This window comes from Rana temporaria, chromosome 3 (genome assembly GCF_905171775.1).
Source record: "Rana temporaria chromosome 3, aRanTem1.1, whole genome shotgun sequence".
Taxonomy (NCBI): Eukaryota; Metazoa; Chordata; class Amphibia; order Anura; family Ranidae; genus Rana; species Rana temporaria.
In genome coordinates this window covers 176,414,532-176,441,933 of record NC_053491.1, presented here as the reverse complement: position 1 = coordinate 176,441,933, position 27,402 = coordinate 176,414,532, and the positions used below count along the sequence as shown (strand labels likewise).

The following is a 27,402-nucleotide window of genomic DNA, read 5'->3' as shown; positions in this document are numbered from 1 at the left end:
GTAGATGTACATTGTGCAGTGAGCACAGCGCTCCCCACTGCCTGTTGTTGTAGTGACATGTGTGGGGATGATACACCGCCGTGATCCGTCCCATGTCTCACACTGAAGCCTCTCTCTCTTTCTCTCGGCCATGTCAGATCTCGCCTTCCCCTCACATTCATTCTTTCACTGACTGACTGCGCTCCGACCGCCGCTCTCAATTAGCAGCCTCCCTGGCTGTCCTGGCTCAGCGATGGGCGCCCTGTGATTGGCCGAACTGGGTCACGTGCGGCAGCGGCGGACAGCTGGCTGCGGGGGATCGCGGTCGGCGCAGCCGCTTGCTCCCGCCTCGCCGTCCGGGCCTCAGCGCTGGGCCTCCGGCTCTCCTCGTCCGTCACAGCATGGGAGACAAAAAGAGCCCTACCAGGTGAGCGGTGCCGGGGGACACGGCGGGCGGGAGTCCCGGGGAGGAGGGCGGCCGGCAGACGGGGAGAGGCCTTGTTGTGTATATGGGACCTGTATATGTATGAGACCTGTGTATATATATGACCCGTGTGTGCGTCTTCCCCCCGCAGACCGAAGCGACAACCGAAGCCCTCCTCAGACGAAGGCTACTGGGATTGCAGCGTTTGCACCTTCAAGAACAGCGCCGAGGCCTTCAAGTGCCTGATATGTGATGTGCGCAAGGGGACCTCCACTCGGTGAGTCTCACTTCTCCTGCCTCCATCTTCCTGGACTCTACATTGTGTATTACTTGTATGACATAGACTGCAATATGACCATAGAGACTACCCATCACCACACCATCATCCAGAACATTACAAGTCAATAATATCGATGATCCCATGACAATGGCACCTGGAAGTGGATGAGAGATATTAGACAGCAAGTGAACATGTTGTCCCTGAAGCTAAAATCAGAAATAATTGGCTTGTGCAAGGATTTATGTGACTTAAACAGATGGATCAAAATGTGTCTGGTTCAGCAGGAATCGGCTACTTTTTGATTTGTCTATGGGCAGGCTGGTTGTACTAAAGTCAATCCACCGATCAACTCCAGTGCAACCAGCCTGGTGGGGTTTTCTTTCTTTTTTTTTAGTCACCCGATGACTGCTGGGGCTCCAATTTTTTTTGGGGTCTCAAACAACTGAAAAAACCCATCAAATGCCGCCACTGTGCCCCAACGAATGCTGTCGCTGTCACCGCCGACTGCCCGGCACTTACTCCATCTTGATGGGGGGATCAGGCAGCGGCTGACGGCGGCGAGCTGTGGGTTGAGCATCGTGTCCTCTATTTGTCACGTCTTCCTGGCTCCTGCTCAGCATCCATTCGGTGCGCCTGTGTGTGTGTGTGTGTGTGTGTGTGTGTATATATGTATATATATATATATATATATATATATATATATACACATACATACATACATACATACATACATACAGTACAGACCAAAAATTTGGACACACCTTCTCATTCAAAGAGTTTTCTTTATTTTCATGACTATGAAAATTGTAGATTCACACTGAAGGCATCAAAACTATGAATTAACACATTTGGAATTCTACATAACAAAAAAGTGTGAAACAACAGAAAATATATTTCACATTCTAGGTTCTTCAAAGTAGCCACCTTTTGCTTTGATTACTGCTTGGCACACTCTTGGCATTCTCTTGATGAGCTTCAAGAGGTAGTCACCTGACGCAGCATCCCATCACTCTCCTTCTTGGTCAAATAGCCCTTACACAGCCTGGAGGTGTGTTTGGGGTCATTGTCCTGTTGAAAAATAAATGATGGTCCAACTAAACGCAAACCGGATGGAATAGCATGCCGCTGCAAGATGCTGTGGTAGCCATGCTGGTTCAGTATGCCTTCAATTTTGAATAAATCCCCAACAGTGTCACCAGCAAAGCACCCCCACACCATCACACCTCCTCCTCCATGCTTCACGGTGGGAACCAGGCATGTAGAGTCCATCCGTTCACCTTTTCTGCGTTGCACAAAGACACGGGGGTTGGAACCAAAGATCTCAAGTTTGGACTCATCAGACCAAAGCACAGATTTCCACTGGTCTAATGTCCATTCCTTGTGTTCTTTAGCCCAAACAAGTCTCTTCTGCTTGTTGCCTTTCTTTAGCAGTGGTTTCCTAGCAGATATTCTACCATGAAGGCCTGATTCACACAGTCTCCTCTTAACAGTTCTAGAGATGTGTCTGCTGCAAAAGGTGGCTACTTTGAAGAACCTAGAATATGAAACATATTTTCAGTTGTTTCACACTTTTTTATTATGTATAATTCCACATGTGTTAATTCATAGTTTTGATGCCTTCAGTGTGAATCTACAATTTTCATAGTCATGAAAATAAAGAAAACTCTTTGAATGAGATGTTGTGTCCAAACTTTTGGTCTGTACTGTATGTGCTTAAAGCGGGGGTTCACCCTAAAAAAAAATTCTAACATTACATCCAGCATACTAACGACATTTACAGTATGCAGGTCTTTTTTTTTTTTTTTTTTTTTGCCGTACATACCTTTTTATATTGTGATTTTTCTCCCCGGCTTCCTACCCCTGGGTTAGATGATTGACGTCTGGTGAAACAGTTCCCATGTCGCACAAGGCGCGTCACCAGATTTCCGTAAATAGCCGAGCTGCAAATCAGCGCTATACGGCGCCTGCGCAGTCAGCTCTACACGGCGGGCGCAGGCGCCGACTCGCAGCTCGGCTATTTACGAAAATCTGGTGACGCGCCTTGTGCGACATGGGAACTGTTTCACCAGACGTCAATCATCTAACCCAGGGATAGGAACGCCCAGTCCCGCGGGAATCGGAACCCGGAAGCCGGGGAGAAAATCACAATATAACGGTATGTACGGCGAAAAAAAAAAAAGACCTGCATACTGTAAATGTCGTTCGTATGCTGGATGTAATGTCAGATTTTCTTTTTTTTTTAGGGTGAACCCCCGCTTTTACAGGTGTTTGTGTGTACTGTCTGCTGCTTCTACTGGAAATCATGTTGTTCCCCTGTCACTGAACACGGCTCTGTATTGTTTACACTCACATAGGCTGTGTTCAGGGAAGTTCAGAGCCGATCACCAGGTGCTGGCAGTCAATCATTGGCCGGGACCTGGTGATTGGCATGTGCTGTAACGAATCAGAGCACAGTTCCCTTACCCATAAATGCAGCATCGCGTATATAACCACGATTCTGCACAGTCATCTCGCACTTTAGCAGTAAATGTACAGTGCATTGTCGGCAAGTGGTTAAAATAGGCTAGACAAAAACTAGCTATACCCAAATCTGCTCCCACCCACATTATAAGCCTTTTCTAACTACCCTCTAAAGCAGGGATCCTCAAACTACGGCCCTCCAGCTGTTGCGGAACTACACATCCCATGAGGCATTGCAAAACTCTGACATTCACAGACATGACTAGGCATGATGGGAATTGTAGTTCCTGAACAACTGGAGGGCCATAGTTTGAGGACCCATGCTCTAAAGCATTTGTGCTCAACCTGTGGCCCTCCAGATGTTGCAGAACTACAAGTCCCATGAGGCATTGCAAGTCACTGTCAGTTACAAGCATGACTGTCAAAGGCAGAGGCATGATGGGAATTGTAGTTCTGCAACAACTCGAGGGCCGAAGGTTGATGCTCTAAAGGAAAGTGTTCTCTGGTCACATGATCAGCTCCTAGCACCGGTTTCAGTGTAGAGGAGGGATATCTTACAACAGATGCCCCATAGTAAGCCTATGGATGGAGTCACTACGCTCTGCAGCCATTTTCGGCGATCTATCCTCTCCGCTTCACTGAAGCTGCCGCTGAAGAGATCATATAACTGGACCAAGGCACCCTCACAATAGGCACATATAGACCTCTTTTCTTTACAGGATAGAATAAGGGTGTGAGCAGGCTCAAAGTGGAAGTTTAGCCAAAACCTGTCTAACTTTAAACCTACTCTCAGCCACATTCTATGCCTAATTTATCTAGTCCTGTAAAGAAGAAATTGCTATACTTACCTTTGCTGCAGCCAGTCCGGTCCCAGGCTGAGCTGTCAGCGGCGGCTTCAGTGTGTGGGAGTGTGCAGGAGAGGCAGCTGACAACAGAAGCCTCATAATAAGTCTATAGGTGACATCACTTCCCAGGCATGTTCCAGCCGTTAATGGCTTTCTCTCTCTACACAGCAGTTGCCGCTGGAGACTGGACTGGGTTGGCGTCAGAAAAAGGTAAGTATAGTGAATTTTTTTTTTTTCCTTTTACAGGGTTATTTACATTAGGTTTAGAATGTGGCTGCGTGTAGGTTTTTGGTGAAAATCCACTATAGTTAGTACTACATTATTTTACCACATCCCTAATGTCTGTTCATGTACTAATCACTATTTCCCAATTCATGTTGGGACCTTCCAGGTGGAGGATCTCTCAAAGAAATGTCATTGCACTAAACAATTCCTAAAAAACAATTCTTTATTCCTATCAAATAACTGATTATTAAAAAGGAGGAAAAATTGTCCCTCTACATCATTAAAAAAACACTTAAAGCGGAGGTCCACCCGAAAGGGGAAGCTCCACTTGTTTGCATGCCCCCCCCCCCCTTCCACATTTGGCACTTTTTAGGGGGAGGAGGAACTGGGTACTTGGGGGAGGTACCCGCTCCCACTTCTGGGTAAGATCACAGTAGCGATCTTCTAGCTTTTCTGGCCCCTCCTCCTCCCTCCCCTGCCTTCTGGGACACACACAGGTCCCAGAAGACAACGGGACGATTGAGAAAGCTGTGAAGCCTGATGGCTTCACTGGCAGTTTCCATTACAATTTTGTTGCCCACAACCGAAACCGTTTAACAAATCGGCTCGGGGTGCAGACTTTGCGGGATCCCTGGACAGGTAAGTGTCTGTGATGGACCCCCTGTCCTCAACATGACTATGTCGGCAAGCCCCCACCCAAAGTGACTCCCGTCAATGTCCTTATATTTAAAGTCAGCAGGTACAGTATTTGTAGCTGCTGACTTATTTTTTTTCCAAACTGGAAGTACATATTCTACAAGACATACAGCATATGATACTGTTGGAGCGTCCCTTTTAAATCCATCCACAGCCTTCTCATTAATCAGAATATCTCAAAAACACAACCCCAAGGAGCAGCAATAATTTAAATTCCTTCCAGGACTGACCTACAATGACATGGATGTGTGGTGGAAGGATTCTTAACCTCAACATGTTTTGCTTATGTTTCCTCGTCAGAGAAGAATGTTCTAAAATTATGTGAAAAAAGGCAAAGTAAAGCAACTTATTAAGCCATTTAGGCCACCATGGGACATCAAGCATGTACTGCAGTGACCATGTGGGAATCCCAGAAATCAACAATACTAATCAACTAGATCATAGTGTTGGTAAAAGAAATAATAATAATTTTATCCTATACATACACATATATATATATATATATATATATATATATATATATATATATATATATATATATATATATATATATATATATATATATATATATATATATATATATATATATATTATACTGGATCCTAATATGCTTATGCTGGCTGTCAAAATCCCCACCCACCACACCGTTGTCCTCCGTATATAGGAAAGCTAAATATGGATGGGGCGTGACTGTTGAATTTGTAATCAGCATGTGCTGGCACCACGCATGCCCACTTGGAAAACCTGCATGCTTGCCCTCCAGAAATGATGGCCGCCACTGGAAAGGAACCAGGGCTATATGCCGAAAGCATATTCGGACCTAGAGAAAGTGTGGTAAATTTGTTATTTGTTTTCAAGTGCTATTTTGATCTAGTGTTGGTTACACTAAGATCCAGTTGATTAGTATTGTGGATTTCTAGGAGTTCCACGTGGTCACTGCAGAACACACTTGCTGTCACTTTGTGTGTGGTCTAAAAGATGTTTTACCTTTTTTGCTTTACTTTGTCTTTTTGCCTTTTAGAACATCCTTCTGAAGAAGCACATAGGGGAAATGCATAGCCCATCTTTGTGATAATTTCAGCTCAGTCCCGGGAGACAGTCTGAATTATTGCTGGTGTTTTTGATATATTGTGATATGATGTGGAAGGATTTAACGGTAACATACAGTGCTTTGAAAAAGTATTCATACACCTTAAAATTTTCCACATTGTCATGTTACAACCAAAACCGTAAATGTATTTTATGTGATGGACCAACGCGAAGTGGAAGCAAATTGATAAATGGTTTTTAAAACGCTTTACAAATAAAATCTAGTGGGACCAATTGGACCTAATTATTAAATGGAGTCCACCTGTGTGTAATTTAATCTCAGTATAAATACAGCTGTTCTGTGAAGCCCTCTGAGGTTTGTTAGAGAATCTTAGAAAACAAACCACATAGTGAAGGCCAGGGAACACATCAGACAGGTCAGAGTTAAAGTTGTGGAAACGTTTAAAGCAGGGTTAGGTTATAAAAAATGTTTTCCTAAACTTTGAAACACGGTTTAATCCATCATCCGAAAATGGAAAGAGTATGGCCAAACTGCAAACCTACCAAGACATGGCTGACCACCTAAACTGACAGGCCGGGCAAGGAGAGCATTAATCAGAGACGCAGCTAAGAGGCCCATGGTAACTCCAGAGGAGCTGTAGAGATCCACAGCTCGGGTTGGAGAATCTGTCCACAGGATAATCATTAGTCGTGCACTTCACATATCTGACCTTTTATGGAAGAGTGGCAAGAAGAAAGCAATTGTTGAAAGCCATAAGAAGTCCCATTTTCAGTTTGCAAGAAGCCATGTGGGGGACATAGCAAACGTGGAAGTAGGTGCTCTGGTCAGTTGAGACCAAAATGTACCTTTTTGGTTTAAAAACAAAACGCTGTGTGGCAGAAAACTAACATTGCACATATCACCCTGAACACACCATCCCCACCATGAAACATGGCGGTGGTAGCATCATGTTGTGGGTATTCTTTTCTTTAGCAGGGACAGGGAAGCTGATCAGAGTTCATGGGAAGATGGATGGAGCCACATACAGGGCAATCTTAGAAGAAAACCTGTTAGGGCCAGTTCACACCAGACACAGTTCGGTTCAGTTCTGTGTGCTTTTTTTCTGCACAAAATGCATGCAGTGTGTTTTCCATGTATTCCAATGGCTCTACTTGGCTCTAGTTCACACCATGCAGTCAGTTTCTGATCTAGAGCCATTGGATTACATGGAAACGCTGTGCATGCATTTTTCCCAAGGTGTCTTTCAGGACAGCACCTTGAGATAGTGACTCCACCCACAACCATAGGAAACACCTTCTTCCTCCAGATCTTTAACCACTTAAGACCCGGACCAAAATGCAGCTAAAGGACCTTGCCCCTTTTTGCGATTCGGCACTGCGTTGCTTTAACTGACAATTGCGCGGTCGTGCGACGTGGCTCCCAAACAAAATTGGCGTCCTTTTTTTTCCCACAAATAGAGCTTTCTTTTGGTGGTATTTGATCACCTCTGCGGTTTTTATTTTTTGCGCTATAAACAAAAATAGAGCGACAATTTTGAAAAAAATGCAATATTTACTTTTTGCTATAATAAATATCCCCCAAAAATATATAAAAAATATTGTTTTTTTACCTCATTTTAGGCTGATACGTATTCTTCTACCTATTTTTGGTAAAAAAATCGCAATAAGCGTTTATCGGTTGGTTTGTGCAAAATTTATAGCGTTTACAAAATAGGGGATAGTTTTATTGCATTTTTATTTATTTATTTATTTTTTTTACTACTAATGGCGGCGATCGGCGATTTTATTTATTTTTCCATGACTGCGACATTATGGCGGACACTTCGGACAATTTTGACACATTTTTGGGACCATTGTAATTTTCACAGCAAAAAATGCATTTAAAATGCATTGTTGTGAAAATGACAGTTGCAGTTTGGGAGTTAACCACTAGGGTGCGCTGTTGGGGTTATGTGTTCCCTGAAGTGTGTTTACAACTGTATGGGGGTGTGGCTGTAGGAGTGACGTCATCGATTGTGTCCACCTATAAAAGGGATGACACAATCGATGCAGCCGCCACAGTGAAGAACAGGGAAGCCGTGTTTACACGCGGCTCTCCCCGTTCTTCAGCTCTGGGGACCGATCGCGGGACTCCTGCGGCGATCAGGTCTGCGGGTCCCGGAGCTTTCGGACCGGAGCGCGCCCGCGACTTACGGCTGGGTACATGTACAGGACGTACCTGTACGTACATGTGCCCAGCCGTGCCATTTTTCCGACGTATATGTGCAGGAGGCGGTTCTTTAAGTGGTTAAAGGGAGGCAACTCCCTAGCATACCTCAGTTTTTGTGTTTCCTCCAGCCTGGACGGAACGTCTTCGGCGAGGGGAGTCAGTATCTCTCGGGTGTTTCTGGGAGACAGGCTTCCCTCTTACTTTTTTTTCCCCCTCCGTTTTGAGACGTCGGTCCTCCTGTCCTACCCAATACGGCAGCGGTAGTGTTCGGGCTCCTTTTCCCCCTCAGTGCTCGGGGAGAGCCAAAAGCACTCGGTTGCCTGGGGAACGGCGGTCGTGCACACACCGCCGCCATTTTGGCGTGGTCCAAGATGACACAGCAGGTCGCCGGGTCAGCGCAATCGTCGTTTCCGGCGTGACCGCAGGTGGAAGAGGCAAGACCGAGGCTGGGGACTATTTCCGTTTCCGGTCTAGTGCAGAGGCACTATGTGAGTCTGGAAACGGTGTGTGAGCCACTTGTGGACGCTGTACATCTGCAATGGAGGATGCGGAAGTTACAGCGGCGGGGACAGGCACCAGCAAGGCGCAGGTAGGAGGCAGCACTGTAAGTCTCCCTTTTAACTTACCTATTTTTTTTCCGGTCTTTCTTTTTCTATACCTTCTAGTGGCAAGGGGCCTGTCTGGGCACTGGAGTTTCACTTTTCCTTCCTAGTGCACCTATTAGGGGGATTCATCTACAGAGACTGGGTCTCATTAAGGATTCCCCTGCTTTCTTCCCCTTTTTTTTTTCTTCTCTCCAGGTCAAGAGCTCTGACCCAAAAAATAAATGTCCTTCGTGTAGGACAAAGATGGGAGAGAATTGGAAGAAAGCGCTATGCAGCACTTGCATTTCTTCTTTAGTTCAGGAGGAATCCGCCTCAGTACGGGAAGAGCCTCCGTAAAGAAATAACTTTTTGCCACGATTCAGACTTTTTGTAAATCATTGGTTACCCTGGCTGCTTCTCAGGCCTCCACTTCACAGTCCTCCCAGGGGTCGATGACCATACCAGCATTAGAATCTTCAGCTGAAGAGCCTGTCGCCAGGGATGGACAGTCTCGTGTACCTTCTAGCAAAGATTCAGAGGACTCAGGAGAGGAGTCAGCAGTTTCCCCTTCCAGATTTAAACTATCCATAGAAGAGGTGAATGGGTTACTTGGGGCCATTCATGTTACGTTGTGCCTAAGTGAGGAGAGGAAGGATTTGAGTTTACATGAAAAAAAAAAAGCTCAAGAAAAAGAGAACAAACCCCAAGGAGGTAGGAGGAACTGGGCCGCACAGAAGGCATATAGAAAAGGGGGAATCCTTTTCCATCCTCCTACACAAGCCGAGAAATCCCAATGACTCAGCCTTGTGGGTAGGTGGAAGACAACAAAAGTTCCTTCTGCAGGGGTCAGCTGTAACATCCAATCAGTATATCCTGACCACTCTTGCCCAGGGTTACATCATAGAGTTCTTGGAGGCCCCTCTAAAGAGGTTTTTGATAACAAATACCCCAAAAGACCCAGAAAAATCGCTGACCATGAAGTCCTCATTGAGAGAGCCAATTCAACAGGGTGTGGTGGTACAAGTACCTCCAGAAGAGCAGCAACTGGGGTTCTATTCACACATCTTCCTGATAAAGAAACCAACAGGAAAATTCAGAATGATCCTAAACTTGAAGCCTCTGAACAAATCTGTCAAATACAGAAAATTCAAGACATACTCAATATTTTCGGTCAAAAATCTTAATATCTGCACATCCCAATCTCCCCTCAGTCACAGAGGTTGGCCGTAAACATGAAGGGAGTAGTACAACATCTACAATTCAGGGCCCTTCCATTCGGGCTGTCATCCCCTCCTCAAATTTTTTTACCAAAGTGATGGCGGAAGCCCTAGCCCGCTTCGTCTACAGGGGGTTGCAGTTATACCCTACCTAGACGACCTGTTATTCTTCGCCCCATCGAAAGAAGGGTTACTAGACAACCTATCCAAGGCGCAAAGCCATTTGGAATCTCTGGGTTGGATTTTGAACTTGCAAAAGTCCTCCCCAGTTCCATCTCAGGAGATCCATTTCTTGGGTTACAAAGTCGATTAGGTGAACCAAAAAATGTTTCTCCCCCAAGAGAAAAAGGTCAGAGTACAGGACGCCGTGTTGTGGCTACAGTCCAACCAGCCTATAACAATAAGGCAGGTAATGCCGGCATCGGGAGTTCCGACTTCAACAATGCTGTCTCTTCAATGGGCAAGACTACAATCCCAGATCCCTGGACACTCAGATAAAAATCCTATCTTGAGTGAAGAGGTCACTTTATTGGTGAAAGTATCAGGAGGTCCTTTTCAAGAGGTCTGGAGTGGTCCTTTCCAGTAGAAAAGAGACTGACTGCAGACACCAGTGCGTGGGGATGGGGAGCCCACTTAGGAAAAAATGGATAAAAGAAGAGACAAAAAGATCCTCAAACTGGAGAGAGCCAAAGGCAATCGCATTGGCTCTAACAAAGTTTACTCCGGACCTCCAGAATCACCATGTTCAGGTGTTAACGGACAATGCCACGGTGGTGGCATACCTAAACAGGCAAGGGGGCACAAGAAGCAGACCTCTGCAAATTCTTGCTGCAAAAATTCTTCTGTGGGCAGAAAAGAACTTGCGGTCCCTTTCAGCTATCCATTTAAAGGGGTCCCTGAACAGGGTGGCGGATTACCTGAGCAGACATCCAGTATGGGAGTCAGAGTGGTCTCTGAACACTGAGGTCTTTGTGGAAATTTCCAACAAGTGGGGTCAACCAGAAGTGGACTTGTTTGCCTCAAGGGAAAATTCTCAAGTACCTCAATTCTTTTCCCTAAACAGACTGGACGGGTCTCTAGGAATAGATGCTCTGGTGCATCCTTGGAGGTTTCGCCTGTGGATAGAAGGTCCTGGACTGCCGCACTCCTTAAAACGATGTCTTTATTTGTACAAATAAAATCCAAAAACAACCAAAGCAATACAGTCAAAACGTGGTGAACAACAAGAGAAAGGTGGCTGACATGTTTCACATAGCTATGAGTAAGCATCACATCATGTGAAACATGTCAGCCACCTTTTTCTTGTTGTTCACCACGTTTTGACTGTATTGCTTTGGTTTTTGGATTTTATTTGTACAAATAAAGACATCGTTTTAAGGAGTGCGGCAGTCCAGGACCTTCTTCTATCCAATGTACCTGTGCATAGCCAGCACCCTTTTGGTTCAGTGGGACGGAAGCAAAGCCAAGGGATCAGCAGTTTTTAGAGCGGTATTATTTCTCACTTCAATTACCTAGGTTTCGCCTGTGCTTTGCTTTACCCCCTGTTCCAGTTAATCCCTTTTAGTGCTGAGAAAAATTCAGAGGGAAAAGATACCGGTCATCTTGATCACCCCGTTCTGTCCCAAGAGAGCTTATTTCTCGACGGTCCTAGGAATGGTGACCAAGCCCTGTTGACATCTGCCTCTCAGGCAGGATCTGTTAATACAGGGTCCTGTAAATCACCCAGATGTGTCCAATCTCTCCCTTGCAGCCTGGTATCTGAAAGGCAACTCTTAAAGAAGAAAGGTTTTTCAGACCGTTTAGTTTCAACACTGCTAGAAAGCAGGAAGAATGTGACGAGGGCCATATACACCAAGGTGTGGAAAGTGTGAAGCTCCTGGTGTAACTTATCTGGTCAAGACCCGAACGATCTTAAGTCCATTTTGGAGTTTTTGCAAGAGGGAGCAGATAAGGGTCTGGCAATCAGTACTTTAAAGGTACAAGTATCTGCTCTAACAGTATTTATGGAAATATCTGTGGCCTCAGAACCTCTAGTAGCTAGGTTCTTCATAGCCCTTACAAGGTCTAGACCGGCTCAGATCAAAGGTTTCCCGAATGGAATCTCTCAGTAGTTCTGCAATCCCTGGCAGGAAAGCTGTTTTAACCTTTAGAAGACATATCTCTGAGATCTTACCTTAAAAACTCTGTTCCTGGTTGCTATTACTTCAGCGCGCAGGATCAGTGAATTACATGCCCTGTCAATAAGGGAACCTTATTTATCTTTATTTTCGGATAGAATTGTTCTGAGAACAGATCCAACATTTTTGCATAAGGTAGCTTCAACAATTAATCATTCCCAGAATATTGTGCTACCTACTATCTGTGCAAACCCCTCAGGGGAGAAAAACTTTTTTTCATATGTTGGATGTAAGAAGGACCTTGTTATGCTACCTAGAAATAAAGAGCTTCAGACGCACAGAGTCATTATTTGTTCTTTTTGGAGGCAACAAAAAAGGTTGCCAAGCTTCAAAAGTTACCTTGGCTAGATGGTTAAAGTTATCCATTGTGGAAGCCTACTCTCACGCAAACATTGCCACCAGTAGGAATCTGTGCTCATTCAACAAGAGCACTTGCGACCACATGGGCAGAGAGCTGGTGCCACCCCTGAGCAAATTTGCAAAGTGGCGACGTGGTCAAGCTACCGTACGTTCATGCGGCATTACAGATTGGACCTCACATCTGCCAGTGACCAGGCATTCAGCAGAAAGGTCCTACAAGCTGTTGTCCCACCCTAAGGGGGTAAGTCTCTGTTTTCCTCTCAAGGTGCTGTCCTGAAAGCCGCCTTGGAAAAATTCAAGTTCGACTTATCGGTAATTCGTTTTCCAGAAGTCTTTCAGGACAGCAACGACCCGCCCTAGTGTTTTAATATGCTATGCTGTGACTAACGTATGTGTTTGTGTTCCAGTCGGGGCCGGAGGTTCTCTGAGGTATGCTAGGGAGGTGCCTCCCTTTAAAGATCCAGAGGAAGAAGGTGTTTCCTATGGTTGTGGGTAGAGTCACTGGGGGTTATTTACGAAAGGCAAATCCACTTTGCACTGCAAGTGCACTTGGAAGTGCAGTCGCTGTAAATCTGAGGGGTAGATCTGAAATGAGGGGAAGCTCTGCTGATTTTATCATCCTATCATGTCCAAGCTAAAATGCTGTTTTTTATTTTCCTTGCATGTCCCCCTCAGATATACAGCAACTGCACATGCAAGTGCACTTAAAGTGCAAAGTGGATTTTCCTTTTGTAAATAACACCCACTATCTCTTAAGGTGCTGTCCTGAAAGACTTCTGGAAAACAAGTTACCGGTAAGTCTAACTTGAATTTTAGTGCAGAAAAAATGCACACAAAACTGTACGGAACTGCGTCTGGTGTGAACTGGCCCTTTAGTCTGCAAAAGACTTGAGACTGGGTAGAGGTTCACCTTCCAGCAGGCCCTAAACATACAGCCAGGGCTACAATGGAATGAGTTAGATTAAAGCATATACATTTGTTAGAATGGCCCTGTCAAAGTTCAATTGATAATCTTAGCGAGACACAGACACTCTCTATCCAATCTGACAGAGCTTGAGCTATTTTGCAAATGGGAGATAGGATCTGTCATACCCTACATGTCGAGAATTAACTGACAAAACAAAGTAACATTACTACCACTTTAATCGTAGCATCGCGAGTCACTACATTGGTGTGCAGTCCTAGGAAACATTTGTGGTTATAACATCACACTTGTGGCTGCCCAGCATATGTGTAGTACAGGTTTGCATATTTATTTATTTTCTGGCTTTTTCTACTAGGCAAGGTGCCTGCTGATTAGATCTAAAGCTGCAAATAAGCTTGGATGTCAGGATACAGTGATAGTTTGCTAATGTGCTATTCTGTCAGCTGGCTTGATATAGTTGAATGGACGTTCAGACACATTTGAGCTTTGTTAATGAGATAGCATGCAGTGAGTGACTGTTTGCCAAGTGAAAGTATCACATAGCAGCCAATGGGATTCATTGGGTGGGAGTGTCTGGATAACAAGATTGGCTAACTAGTGCAATAGCAGAACAGCTTGCTATAACGCATAGCTCGATTCTCTTTAGTAGACTGACTGCTGGAAAACCTTGACTGGGTCCTAGTGATTTCCTCCTGTGTTTTGGCCCACGTTGTACATGAAGCTGCAAGAAGGATGAATTAAGATACATTTCACGAAAAAATAATGAAGTACTTCTATACAGTATCTCACAAAAGTGAGTACACACCTCACATTTTTGTAAATATTTTATTATATCTTTTCATGTGACAACACTGAAGAAATGACACTTTGCTACAATGTAAAGTAGTGAGTGTACAGCTTGTATAACAGTGTAAATTTTCTGTCCCCTCAAAATAACTCAAGACATCCCCATTAAATCGGAACACACTGGCAGTATGGGATAGGATAAATCAACTAGGCCAATATGCCCCCAAAATATCCCCACTAGCACCACTGGGGGGTTACCCATGGTTCCTCTCAGGAGAGGAAAAAGGAGCACTGGGTCCATGGGAATTGGAAGGTAACACATGTGCTTGAGGTATGCACCACTGGGGGTTTTGATGCCTCAAGCAGATTTAATATCATCACAAGGAAATATGGCAATGGCAGATACAGCCAGATGCAAAGCTTTTTTGACGATTAGACCCTCAAGTAAGAACTCTTAACTCCCTAACGATATTTGAAAAAACATGTAGAAAGGTATTAAAACCGGACCACTTGCTGTCACAGATGTATAAATAAATACATAATGAACAGAATAAAATAACCCCTTACTTTATCAGAGAATGGGAAAAAGAACTAGGATGCAAATTCTCTCCATTACAATTAAAGAAATTAATTATAAATACACATGCCACATCCACAAGTTCAGCCATTCAGGAAATGGCATATAAGTTCCCAGCCAGATGGTATCGCACCCCGGTGCGACTAGCACAAATATATCCAACAATAGACGATCGATGCTGGAGGGGGTGTGGGGAGAGGGGTACCTACCTTCATATCTGGTAGGAATGTCTGGGGATAAAAGTCTTTTGGGAGGAAGTGGCTCCATGGATCAGGAAAATGTCAGAGGAGACAATGGAGTTTACTCCATTGGGGTTCCTGTTCCATGGAACCACAAGAGATATAAAAACAGTATTGTCCCGCATTTATTAAATGCGGCCAAAAGATTAATACCAACGCACTGGAAGCAAACATTTCCCATCCTCCAAGAAGGGAAAAGGGAAATGATCATAATAAAGGCAGCAGAAAAATGGATATATGATACCAGGCATGAACAAGAGAAATTAAAAATAATCTGGGAAAGTTGGGAAAAACATAACCAAGAAATAGATGGATAATGGAAGATCTAAAAGCCTTAGGAAGCTCTGAAAAGGATATAGGAACTATAGAAAGAAAGAAGGGGAACAATCTACAGCTTTTTTTTTTTTTTTTTTTTTTATGTGTATGTATGTATGTTTTGTGTTGTAAACATGTTAAAGATTAGTAGAATATATGACACTAGAAGAAGAAAGGAAGGTGGTTGACGATCCTCTTCATTTAATTCAAATAGTGTTTTCCCTTTTTTCTTTCTTTCGGGGGAGGGGGGATAAGAACACGATAATAAGAAGACACGTGTGTGTGTGTATGTGTGTGTATATATATATATATATATATATATATATATATATATATATATATATATATATATATATATATATATATATATATATATATATATATACACACACACAAAGGGTTGTCCCGATACCACTTTTTTAGGACCGAGTACGAGTACCAATACTTTTTTTCAAGTACTCGCCGAGCATAGGGGAGTGTCTATACGCAGCACGGCGCGGATCACTACAGCTATTCAAATGAAAGCTGTAATGTTCCCCGCACGTATTAACCAGGCGGCGCGGCAGCATCCAGGTATTGGGGGGGGGGGGGGGACATGGCTGCTTCTAAGGGGACGTGGCTGCATATATAGGGGACATGGCTGCTTCTAAGGGGGACATATAGAGTGTGTGTGTGTGTGTGTGTGTGTATAGAAATAAAGGAAACACTCCCCCCCCCCCCCCCCCCCCCTAAATTAAGGGAGGTAAATTTGGAATCACAGATAAACAAGTAGAAGAAGACACATAATAAGCAGAAGACACATAGAAAACACAATAAAATCACAGCAACAAAGCACTAAATATAGATATATGAATATATCCTTTACAAGCACAACACCCCCTTACTCCCCTCTCCTCAGTTGCCACCTCCACTTCCTTTTTTCCCTTGTTTTTCCTGTTCCTTTTTACCCCCCCCCCTTTTTTTATTTTTTTATTTTGAGGAATTGAAGAAACCACAATTTAGTAAAGAAAGTGGTTAAGGAGGTGTTTGTAATTGTCAATGAAATCTTAAATGTTAAATGTTATATGGAATTGGAATACTTAATAAAGAGAAATTAAACAAAAAAAAAAAAACCACACAGCCATTAATGTCTAAACTGCTGTTAACAAAAGTGAGTATACCCCTGGGTGAAAATGTCCAAATTGGGCCTAATTAGCCTCTTCTAAACATGATGCACAAGTAAGACCGAAAACAGTTTGCTGAAGACAAGCAGACTTAGGTCATGGATTACTGGAACCATGTACTGTGGTCTGATGAGACCGAGATAAACGTATTTGGTTCAGATGGTGTCAAGCGTGTGTGGCGGCAACCAGTTGAGGAGTACAAAGACAAATGTGTCTTGCCTACAGTCAAGCATGGTGGTGGGAGTGTTATGGTCAGGGGCTGCATGAGTGCTGCCGGCACTGGGGAACTATAGTGCCATGAATGCCAACATGTACTGTGACATACTGAAGCAGAGCATGATCCCCTCTGAGCCACATGGCAGTTTTCCAACATAACGACCCCAAACACACTTCCAAGAAGACCACTGCCTTGCTAAAGGAGCAGAGGGTAAAGGTGATGGACTGGCCAAGAATGTCTCCAGACCCAAACCCTATTAAGCATCCGTGGGGCATTTTCAAGCAGAAGGTGGAGGAGCGCAAGGTCTCTAACATCCACCAAGTCAGTGATGTCCTCATGGAGGAGTGAAAGAGGACTCCAGTGGCAACCTGTGAAGCTCTGGTGAACTCCATTCCCAAGAGGGTTAAGACAGTGCTGGAAAATAATGGTGGCCACACAAAATATTGACACTTTGGGCCCAATTTGGACATTTTCACTTAGGGGTGTACTCACTTTTGTTGGCTGTGTGTTGAGTTATTTTGAGGGGACAGCAAATTTACACTGTTATACAAGCTGTACAATCACTACTTTACATTGTAGCAAAGTGTAATTTCTTCAGTTTTGTCACATATAAAGATATAATAAAATATTTCCAAAAATGTGTGGGGTGTACTCACTTTTGTGAGATATTGTATATGCCTTCAACATGAATTCCAGGTATGGATTACTAGCACATTCTGGTTATGCACTAGTAGATTTTCAAACGCACATTTTATATAAAAAATTTGTACATTTTGAAGACTGTAAGAATTTTTACATTCAGTTCAAATTAATGTAATTTCCAAAAACATCCACTGTTATAAATTTGTTTGATCAAGATTTTTTTTTCATCCTGCCCCCTTTCTAATCAATGTGACTGAAAACGAATGCCAGTTTGACCCCACCATTGATTAGAAAATCAAACTTACTTTCAAACAAAATCCTACTAATGTATAGCCAGCCCAGCAGTATTCATATGCCATACCTGTGGCACCAGAAAATCACTGTTAGCAGTCACTGCTTGCTACTACAGTGATCGCCACTGTCTCTCAGGTCCAATATCAAAGGATTACTTGCTGCATAGTGAATACGGGATCACATGCTCAGCACGGGGGCGATTCACAGAACGTCCTGCTTTTTTTTTTTTTTTTCCCTCAATTTATGCAAGACATACATTCATTAGATGTTGTGCAGAACGGTGACATCAGCATCTCCACCTCATGCAGTCAGAACTTTTTGCAGTCGCTGAGAAAAATGCAAGGAGTTCTGGAATTGTCACCCTTGCCAAGCCTCTCAGCATGGGACCTGGAAGACAGTGATTCTCAACTTTTGATGGGGATCCCACAGGTATGTTCCATGTATACTTAACATTGGTCCAAGTTAAGCCAATGTAACTATGCAAAGAAATTCATACATAGGATTCAGCTTTAGGTAGATTAGGTAGAGTTGTTTTTATTATCAAATGATGTATGATTTTATGTATGGGCAAATGGTGGAACTGACTGGAGAAGTGACAGAATATAAAGAATAAATTAAGATGCCGTAACACTTGTCAGCAGATTTTGATCTTTAAAGTTAAGTATAGGAAACCACCACATTGTATTTTGATTTCTACAGGTCTAAAGCCAGCCATGCTTGGATCGAAATTCAGCTGTTTCACCAGGGACTTTTGATCTGTAGGAAATATAAACTTTAAAGCAGCGCTCTATAGGTTACCTCCAAAAAATGCATATAAAAAAACGTTGGATAAATGAAGGAACTATTGGCCAAACTGAGATAAATTGGACTGCAAAAAATATTTTAAATCCTGGGCTGGTGGCATCGAGGGGCCAGACTGTGCTGCGGGCGGTAAGATGTAACAACCGCCGTGAGATGTTGTCACCCTTTTTCCATGCCAGACTAGCAAGCCATTTGGATGGTTTTAACACCTCCTCACCCGAATGTTTTCCAGTGGTACTGTTTTTTTTTTTTTTTTGCAGTCCAATTTATCTTGGTTTGGCGAATAGTGCAATTTTTCAAGTTAACCCATAGAGCGCTGCTTTCAAGTTTTTATTAGCTATATATCTATTGTGTCAGTGGTTGGCAGCTGCACTGGGTTCCAGTCCATTAACCTTGTTGGTTAATGACACCTCAACACATGACTTGCAGCTTTTAGCGCTCAAGAAATTTGCCGTTTTTGATTTTTGATCTATGTATGGGCAGACGGATCGTACCCAAATTGATCCATCAATCGACTTTGGTACAACCAGCCTGTCACATTCGATATACTGCCAGAAGCTATAGTCGCTATGGGTAATCATTGTGTTCTGCCATCGTGACTCCCCCTGCTAGCAGACCACAGCAATGCGGGAGGCAAGCCCCCCCCCCCCCCCCCCCCCCCCCATCAACTCATTTGTGTTAAGGGAATCAATTTTTCTTTCCTTCCACCCATGATAAAGAGAGAAAATCAAATCTATGCCAGTGACCTCCAAACTGAGGCCTGGGGGCCAGATGCAGCCCTTTGCTTGCCTCTCTTCAGCCCGTGGGACACTATTCCTCTAACTAACTCCAATGACAAGGCACCATTCCTCCCACTGACACCATCGATTGGGCACTTCTCCTTCTGCTAAGACCAATGGTGGGGCACTATTACTTCCATCGATACCCACCATAGGGCACTATTTTTCCTGTTAAAACCAATGATGGTGGGGCAGTGTTTACTCCCACTGATGCCAGGACATTTTCTACCCATACTGGCTACAGTTTTACTCCCTGAAGGACAGTAAACTGTCCCTTTTTTTTTTTTTTTTTTTTTTTTTTTTTTTGTTTGGAGACCCCTGGTACTTGTTTTCACCAGAATACTAGGAATACAACCTAGGTTCTATATAAAAAAATTACTGTGTATTCATGTTTAGTATTTTTCTTTATGCAGAAAACCTCGACCTGTTTCCCAGCTGGTGTCACAGCAAGTAACACAGCAGTTTGTACCACCCATGCAGACCAAGAAAGAAAAGAAAGATAAAATTGAGAAGGAAAAGAGTGAAAAAGAAGCGCCCATTAAAAAGATCAGTAATAAGAAAACAAGGTATGATTTACTCTTCTTAAAATGAGTGGAAAATATGTATTTTTGTTCTGAGTAGGAGGATTCTGTAATTGCTATTAAACAACTCCCAGAACTCCTACGTTATTCTGAAGCATTGCTGGATTCGTATAGGGAGAGAGTGTACTTACAAATTTCACTTGTGCCGTGTTAATGTAAGTATACTTTGATGTGCATGAACTGGCACAACCAAGACTAGCCTGGGGGCATTATTTAGCTGTTTTTTTCCTGAACCAAGGGCCATTTTGTAATATTTTTGCTATGTAAAGATTTGGAGAAATATTTGAATCAAACCAACCTTTCCGACTGCCTTCTGTCTATTAATGAATATGCTACATTTCTTGTCTACTCTAGGCCCCGGTTGAAAAATGTGGATAGAAGTAGTGCACAGCATTTGGAGGTCACTGTGGGGGACCTAACTGTGATTATTACAGACTTTAAGGAAAAAACAAAATCCCCACCTGCATCCAGTGCCACATTAGTGGATCAGCACAGTCAAAGTGGATCTGGCTCTGAAAACACAGAGAGAGGAATATCCAGGTCATCTTCACCCAGAGGAGAAACATCATCAATAAATGGGGAATCGCATTAAAGTTCTCTTCACCTTTTCTAGTCATTAACTGATATTGTGACAACCATCTTCTGCCAATAGTCACCACAGTTACATAGGGAAAATCTAATGCTAATCTTATATTTTTCTGAAGAAAAAATGGTTAGGTATGCACTTATTTTTTTAGTCTACATTTGTAAGTGCACATTGGAAAATGCAGCTTTCAGGTAAGTGACACCAAATCATGAGACGGGTTCCTATAAAATAAAAGCTTGCGTACCCCTGATCTGATCTTGGCAAGATTTTGACTTGTTTAAATTTACAAAAATTGTTCAATATGTATAACTTGTTTACTGGATGCTGTAGCCTAGAGCCAAGCAATAGCAATACAGGCTTACTAAAGAGCTGATGATCTTCAGGGTCACCATCACTGGATGTGTATGCTTTACACTCTTGAATAATCTTTGATTCTTAGAATATATTGCTTTCTGTATATACCATTTTGCACAACAGCAGTTTTGTTGGTGGTCAAATTTATGTAAACCTGTTAATGTCTGTGACTCCTTAACACAAGGTCTGCTCTAGACTCCTAAAGGTGGCCATACACATAAAAGGAATGTCAAATAATTCTGTCACGTTGTTGGGTAATCTGTCTTTTTAAGGGTGTTTTAGCTGTTTTGCCATTGGAAAAGTCTAAAAATTGTAAAGATTGAAGTGTTATCAAAAGGGTGCATATATATATGTTGCCAGTTTGTCTTTATATAAAAAGTTTACATTCATAAATAACCTCGACTTCCTTTTAACCTCAATTTTCACTTTACATCTGGGAGCATAGTTGTTTGCACAACATCATTGTCGGTTAAAGCATGTAATGAGTTTTGCTTATATCACTTTAAATTGTTTCTTTAGATAGTAGACCGGAAAACAAACATTCAATGTCCCAGCTATTTGTTTTCAGACTACCTAATACTACAATGTATGGCCACCTTTTAAAGTTCACTTTTCGGAGCAGGTTACACCCATATTAAGGGTGTAATCTGCTCCCATGCACCCACCACCAGCGCTTCCCTCTCTTTGACAGTGGGTGGGGGATTCTCACTCCCCACCCGCTTCCACTTTTTGTAAATGACGTGGCTGTGTAGAACTCCACCCACACAGACGCATCATTCATTCACAAGTTCCTGTTAGTAAAAACAAAAACTACTACCATTTGCCACCATGGCGTATTTTGAATGGGCTGTGAGCGTGCTGCTCAGCATTCAGTCTTCCTCTAGCTTTGTGACTGGAAGCTTGTACGGGGATGCGGGCACAAAGCTAGAGGAAGACTGCAGGAATGCTGTGCAGGCTTCAGTAAAAAAATAAAAATTAAATGCACATTTTTTTTTTTTTTTTTTCCCTGCAAAAAATGTTTTTGTTTTTATTTCATTTTTTTGAAAGGTGAACTTTGCCTTTAATGCTGGTTCTCACAGACAGATGTTTAAGAAATTTAGTCACTACTTGAATAGAGATTATCGATGTAAGTTGCACACATCACCTGAGTAAATGGTCTCTTGCAAGAAAAAAATAGATCTGCAAGTGGGAAAGTTCCTGACTAAACAAGAGTAAATACTTGTGTAATTCACAAATTCGATCCATTTTTCAGTTCTTATTGCTGCTGCAGAAGGTTGGTTATATTATATGACCTCACATGGATGATTATATGTATATATTATGGCCTAAGTCAGTAAAGACTTGTTCACGGTAACACATGTGCTAATGAGTGTTGATGAACCCTAGAGACATTGAGCTGTGCTGTGTTTTTGAATTTTTTTTTGTCTTGAAAGGCAAAATGTAGCATGTGGGTTTTTTTGTCCAACAAACTGTGATTTCAGGGTTGCCAACTGTCGGTAAATTCAGACAATATGTGGAATCCATGATTTTTAGATGTGTCTGTGAATGTCCATTACAAACATGCAGACTGCATGTCCATAATGGACATTTACAGACACATGTAAAAATCATGAATTTTAGAAACTGTGAATTTACTGACAGTTGACAACCCTGAATGTGTTGGTGTGAACATGTCCCACTAAAAACAATAGATTGTTGCTAGCATTTTGCCTAAGATGGAAAATGTTACTAAAATGCATGACCACACATCCAGCATAAAGAAGCCCCAATACAAATGTTTTTATCTTGTGAAAAGCTTGGCATGTTTCTACCTGAAACTGAGAATCAAGTTATAGAAGCCCTTCCATTTTTAGGTGTTGCTAACCCTTTAAGATGGAATACTACTGTGCGTATATATAAATGTTTAGAGTACTTTCCAACCATTCTTTCTTACATTATGTGCTTGTAATACATAATAAAAAAAAAATACACCACTAATATTCTGGGTGGGACCCTGACAATTGCTTAGAGCCCAACCCCAGCCAAGTTTTTTTTTATTTTATTTAGTTTTAGATGGACCTGTGAAGGGTTAAAGCCTGTGCCAGGTTTTTATTGCTGTGTGCGTGTTGTGTGTCCTCATTGAGGAGATTCATCCTCCCTTCCTTTTTGATGGGGAATCTGTCCAATAGGGACACAGACAACAACATCCCATTTTTAAATAGAGTGGGGAAGGGTTGTAACTCTTGATAATGTTTGTTTTTATTACTGTCCTTGGTGCCTTCCTGTCCCAGTCCCTCTCGTTTTCTGGGATGGGAAGAGAGGAAATTTCCCCAGTGGGTCTCAGTAAGAAATCTAAACCACCTCCCTCACTCTTTTTTTTTTTTTTATAATGGAGAAAGAAAAATGGCTGGAGTTTGGTTGTAATCGAAAACCTAGTGATTTCACTAACCGTCATATTGGGGTTTAGAAAGTTCTGAGATGAGAATTACGTCTGCTGTCTTATAGACATTTATTAGTTGAGTTGCAGTTTAAGAGAAACTTGTGCATTGGAAAGAAATTAGACTGCCATTGTGACTTTCGTATGAAACTGCTGTTTGCTGGGCTTTCCCTCACTTTAATGCTGCGAGTCAAAAAGTATGCAGCTGGTGAAGTCGGGATACTTGATCTGTGCACTTGTTTCATGTAAGCCACTGGAGGAGTAACAAAGCCATAGGAGCTGGAAAGTAATATAGCAGCCTATGAATTTCCGTCAATGCAGGTTTTTTTTGAAGATGCCAACCGCTAAATTGGAGATTATGAACAATGAAAATACAGTTACATGCAAAACACATACTCTACATACCCTTGGCCTCCTGGTATTACAGATGTAAAGTGATTGTAAACCCTTACATATACCTAGTGAAGAGACTATCTTCAGGTAATACACAGAAATAGAACAAATCCTCCTACATAAGTTGTACCTGTTTATCTGTAGTCTTCTCGTCTTCCTTTCACAGTGCTGAATTCATCCGCTTGTCTGACAGGCCAGTAAACGGGTGCAGAGCTGACGTTGGGCTGGCCATATATCATACAATTTTCTTTATATTTATTTTCTTCTATGTAGTGTGAGGACCTGCCTGATTGCATACAAATTGAAGTTATTTGGGTTTGTCCTCATATTATATGGTTTTGGTAAATCTGAAGCAAAATTGTATAATGTATGGCCTGCCTTACACTTTGGAGAGCTCAGTGAGGTCTGAGAGGCATGACGGCTGATTGGAGGGAAGAAACAGAACCTCTTTGCGCAGCACATAGGCACAGAGCTGAGGCTGTCAATCGGCTCTGACACCATTTTTCTCTTGGTGTCAGGAAAATCTCTCAGAAGTGACTCGGATAGCAGAGAAATGACGCAGCAGACAGCAATGACACTCGGTGCTCTTAACTGAGACAAGTACACACTATAGAATTCTATGCTTTGTTCATATTTCTTGTCTGAGGTTTACAACCACTTTAAGGTTTAGACATCTGTGTGATCAGGAGAACAAGTTTCCTGTGCAGAACTGCAGCTCCACTTTAAGGTCAGCTGATGTTGGTGAAACCAGTATCTCTTCCTGAATTAAAGGGCATAGGTGAGAGGGATACCCCAACCCCATGATTTCAAATGTATTCAATATCAACGTGAAGTATTGTCACATCACACTGTAAATATGATTTTTGCATAATTTACAAATGAACTAAGCTTGTGAAAAGGCTGAGATGGTGAAAAAAAATATAAGCACTAAAATGGTTTCCCCATAATTTGTGTGGTTTGTTTTATGCATTTAGCTGATGATGCAAATGAACTTCTACCTGACTGTCCTAAACACACAAGAAATGGAAAAGGGGATCAAATAACGCACCAAATTAAGGAATATTTCTTGCACATACATAAGTTTCAAAAACGGTATTCAATGTTAAGGTGAAGGGGAACGATGTATTTTCCTTGATTATGACTGTTTACATGAGTCCCTATTATTGGTGATATACACTAGAGCCCTCTGTGTACTAAATATTTTCAGGCACAAAAGGTTTGAGCACACATTTGTAGTCTTAAATGTTACAAATTAATGTTGAAGTGCCATGGAGATGTGGTTGATCATTTTGTTATGCAGTGTTATTAGTAATTCCATCTTCACTTTTAGGTTAGTCAGTACTAACACTTCTTGAATAGAATTTTACAGGCATGTTTTGAAAAAAAAAAATATAGTTCAAGCTGCATAAATATGTATTATTTGGTTGGAAAATTGTGATGCATAGTTTTACGTATACAGCTCAACAAATGAATTTAGTTAACTTTTACTGCTACAGGAATCTCAAAGTAACTATTTTAAATGCACCTGCTGGTACTTGGTGTGATTTAAATAGGAAAAATATAAATAAAGCCTTTGTATGAAATGTTGCCATTTTATTTTCTTTTTATAAGTGTATTTTGGGCAACTGTTACTTTGGATTTTGTGGATGGCTGTAACAAGTTGCCGTGTATTACAATGCTGGCTGGTTTGTTTTTGTTTGCTTTGCTGTTGTTTTTTTTTTTTTTTTTCGTTTTTTTTTTTTTGTGTTATGGTCAAATCAAAGTTATGCATTTCAAGTTAGTATCTGTCTTTAGCTGAGTAATAATTTTGAATCATTTAGTTTGACTTTTTTTTTTTTTTTCCCCCAAATCTGTGTAGTTTGTATATGTTCTGTTTTTACTTCATAACTTTAACGCTATGAAACTTTACACATCAGGGAAAAGGAACTGAATTTTTATATATATATTTTGTTTTGCTTTTATACTGCCATTTACTATCTGACATACTAGAAGCAGGGCACAGACATGTCTGTGAAATGAACTTATGGCATCATAGCCTGGTTCTTTAAATTTTTAGTAACAGGTCTAATAGTTTAATATATATTTTGGTCCAGCTTTTTCTTACTTTAGTTTATACAGGATACCACAATATGTAAAGAACATCTCCCCAGTTCATTTTAGGGGCCAGTAAACATTGCGATATTAAAGAGTAATAATTTAGGCTATTATAGCGGTTCTGAAATTTAATGGTGCTATAAAAGTGCATTCACTTCTGATTTTGTTCAACATAACAAGGTTCTCCAGGATAAATCAATATTTTCCAGATGCTACCTATTGACTATTCCAGCAAGTAGCAGTACCACTCAATCAGCCCTTCTTAAAATCTTAAGTAGGCCAGGCTAAACAATAAACCTACATTAAAATGTTGCCTCCCCATTGCTCTGCATACATTTTAGCAAGTCAAAGAGTAGTTCTGCCCTCATGGAATCCAGCGATGTCGGCACCCCAGCCGATGTTTCCATTGGCTCTCGGGTGCTGCCGCCGCCATTTGTGGTAAGGGAGCCTGGCAATGAAGCTTTTCGGCGTCAAAGCTGGTTCCCTACTGCGAATGCGCACCGCTCTTTCTGAATGGCTCGGCGGGAGGAGGAGGGGGGCTGAACTTCCGAGTGATCTTGTTGTGCCAAGATCTCTAGGAAGCGGGGACGGGTACCTGCCAAAAACTGGTGCCTGCTCCCTGCCCTGAGAAGTTCCACTTTTGGGTGGATCTCTGCTTTAATCTGGCTACTAGTAGAATTTTGTTACTCATTTTGGCAAAGTTTGTTCACTTTTCTAATTTTGATTTGTTTTCGACCACCGTGATGAGAAAATTTAAAGGAGCAGGATGAAAAATGTTTCTCAAACAAATTTCTAACAGTGTATGTGGTTTTCTTTTAGGAAATTGCATTAATTTCAAAATCAGATGTTAAAAGCAAATAAAAAAAAACTGGCCAAATGTTATTTGAAAGTATCCAATGTACAAAGAATATTTGTACGAATGTTCATTTGAACCTAGTAAATCTACTAGTTGTATAGTCGGCTTTATGTGGAATGCTGACCAAAACGTTCAGTCACCTAAAGCAATGATGTCACTGCTGTCCACTTCTCCAGGACTTGAGTTCCTTTCCGCCACCTGTAGGAAGCACACATTAATATAGAGAAGCTTGAGCTGTTTGGTTGCGTAACCCAGTTGTTCTCCACCCCAGTCCTTAAGTACCCCCAACAGGCCATGTTGGCCGATTTTCCTTTATCTTGCACAGGTGCTTTAAAGAGGTTGTAAAGGTACAATTTTTTCCTAAATAGCTTCCTTTACCTTAGTGCAGGCCTCCTTCACTTGCCTCATTCTTTAGATTTTTGTTTTTAAATGTCCTTATTTCTTCTGAGAAATCCTCACTTCCTGTTCTTCTGTCTGTAACTCCACTGCCTTGGACTACTGGAGAGTCAGGACGCTCTCTACGTTGCCAATAAAGGAGCTGTGTGTTAGTGGGCGTCCTGACTCTCCTGTAGTCCAAGAGAGGGGGCGAGCACGACACTCCACACCAGGGAGAAAGCCTTGCATTACTGATTTCTCAGAAGAAATAGGGACATTTAAAAGCAAAATGGAAGGTTTAGGTAAGTGAAGGAGGACTGCACTAATGTAAAGGAAGCCATTTAGGAAAACATTTTTTTTACCTTTACAACCCCTTAAATTTAGAGTCAATAGCTTGGTATTTTGGACAGTGATTTTATCTAAGATAAGAAATTCCCAAAACATGGCCTGTTGGGGGTTATTTGAGAGGACTGAGGTTGAGAACCACTGATGTAACTGCATAA

At 42.1% G+C, this 27,402-nt stretch overlaps 1 protein-coding gene across 3 annotated transcripts; it reads left to right on the top strand.

Annotated features, from left to right (window-relative positions):
- Window positions 1–25,161, top strand: YAF2 (YY1 associated factor 2). Of its 3 annotated transcripts, none has more exons than XM_040343872.1 (5): window positions 1–406; window positions 555–680; window positions 4,160–4,198; window positions 19,658–19,810; window positions 20,180–25,161. In XM_040343872.1, exons 1-5 carry the CDS (start codon window positions 381–383, stop codon window positions 20,415–20,417), a joined length of 582 nt encoding a protein of 193 aa, XP_040199806.1. In that variant the 5' UTR covers window positions 1–380; the 3' UTR covers window positions 20,418–25,161. The 3 variants fall into 3 exon arrangements, with proteins under 3 accessions (XP_040199806.1, XP_040199805.1, XP_040199807.1); XM_040343871.1 differs by having other exon boundaries at window positions 2–406; window positions 4,157–4,198; XM_040343873.1 differs by lacking the exon at window positions 4,160–4,198 and having other exon boundaries at window positions 3–406.
- The last annotated feature ends 2,241 nt before the right edge of the window (window positions 25,162–27,402 follow it).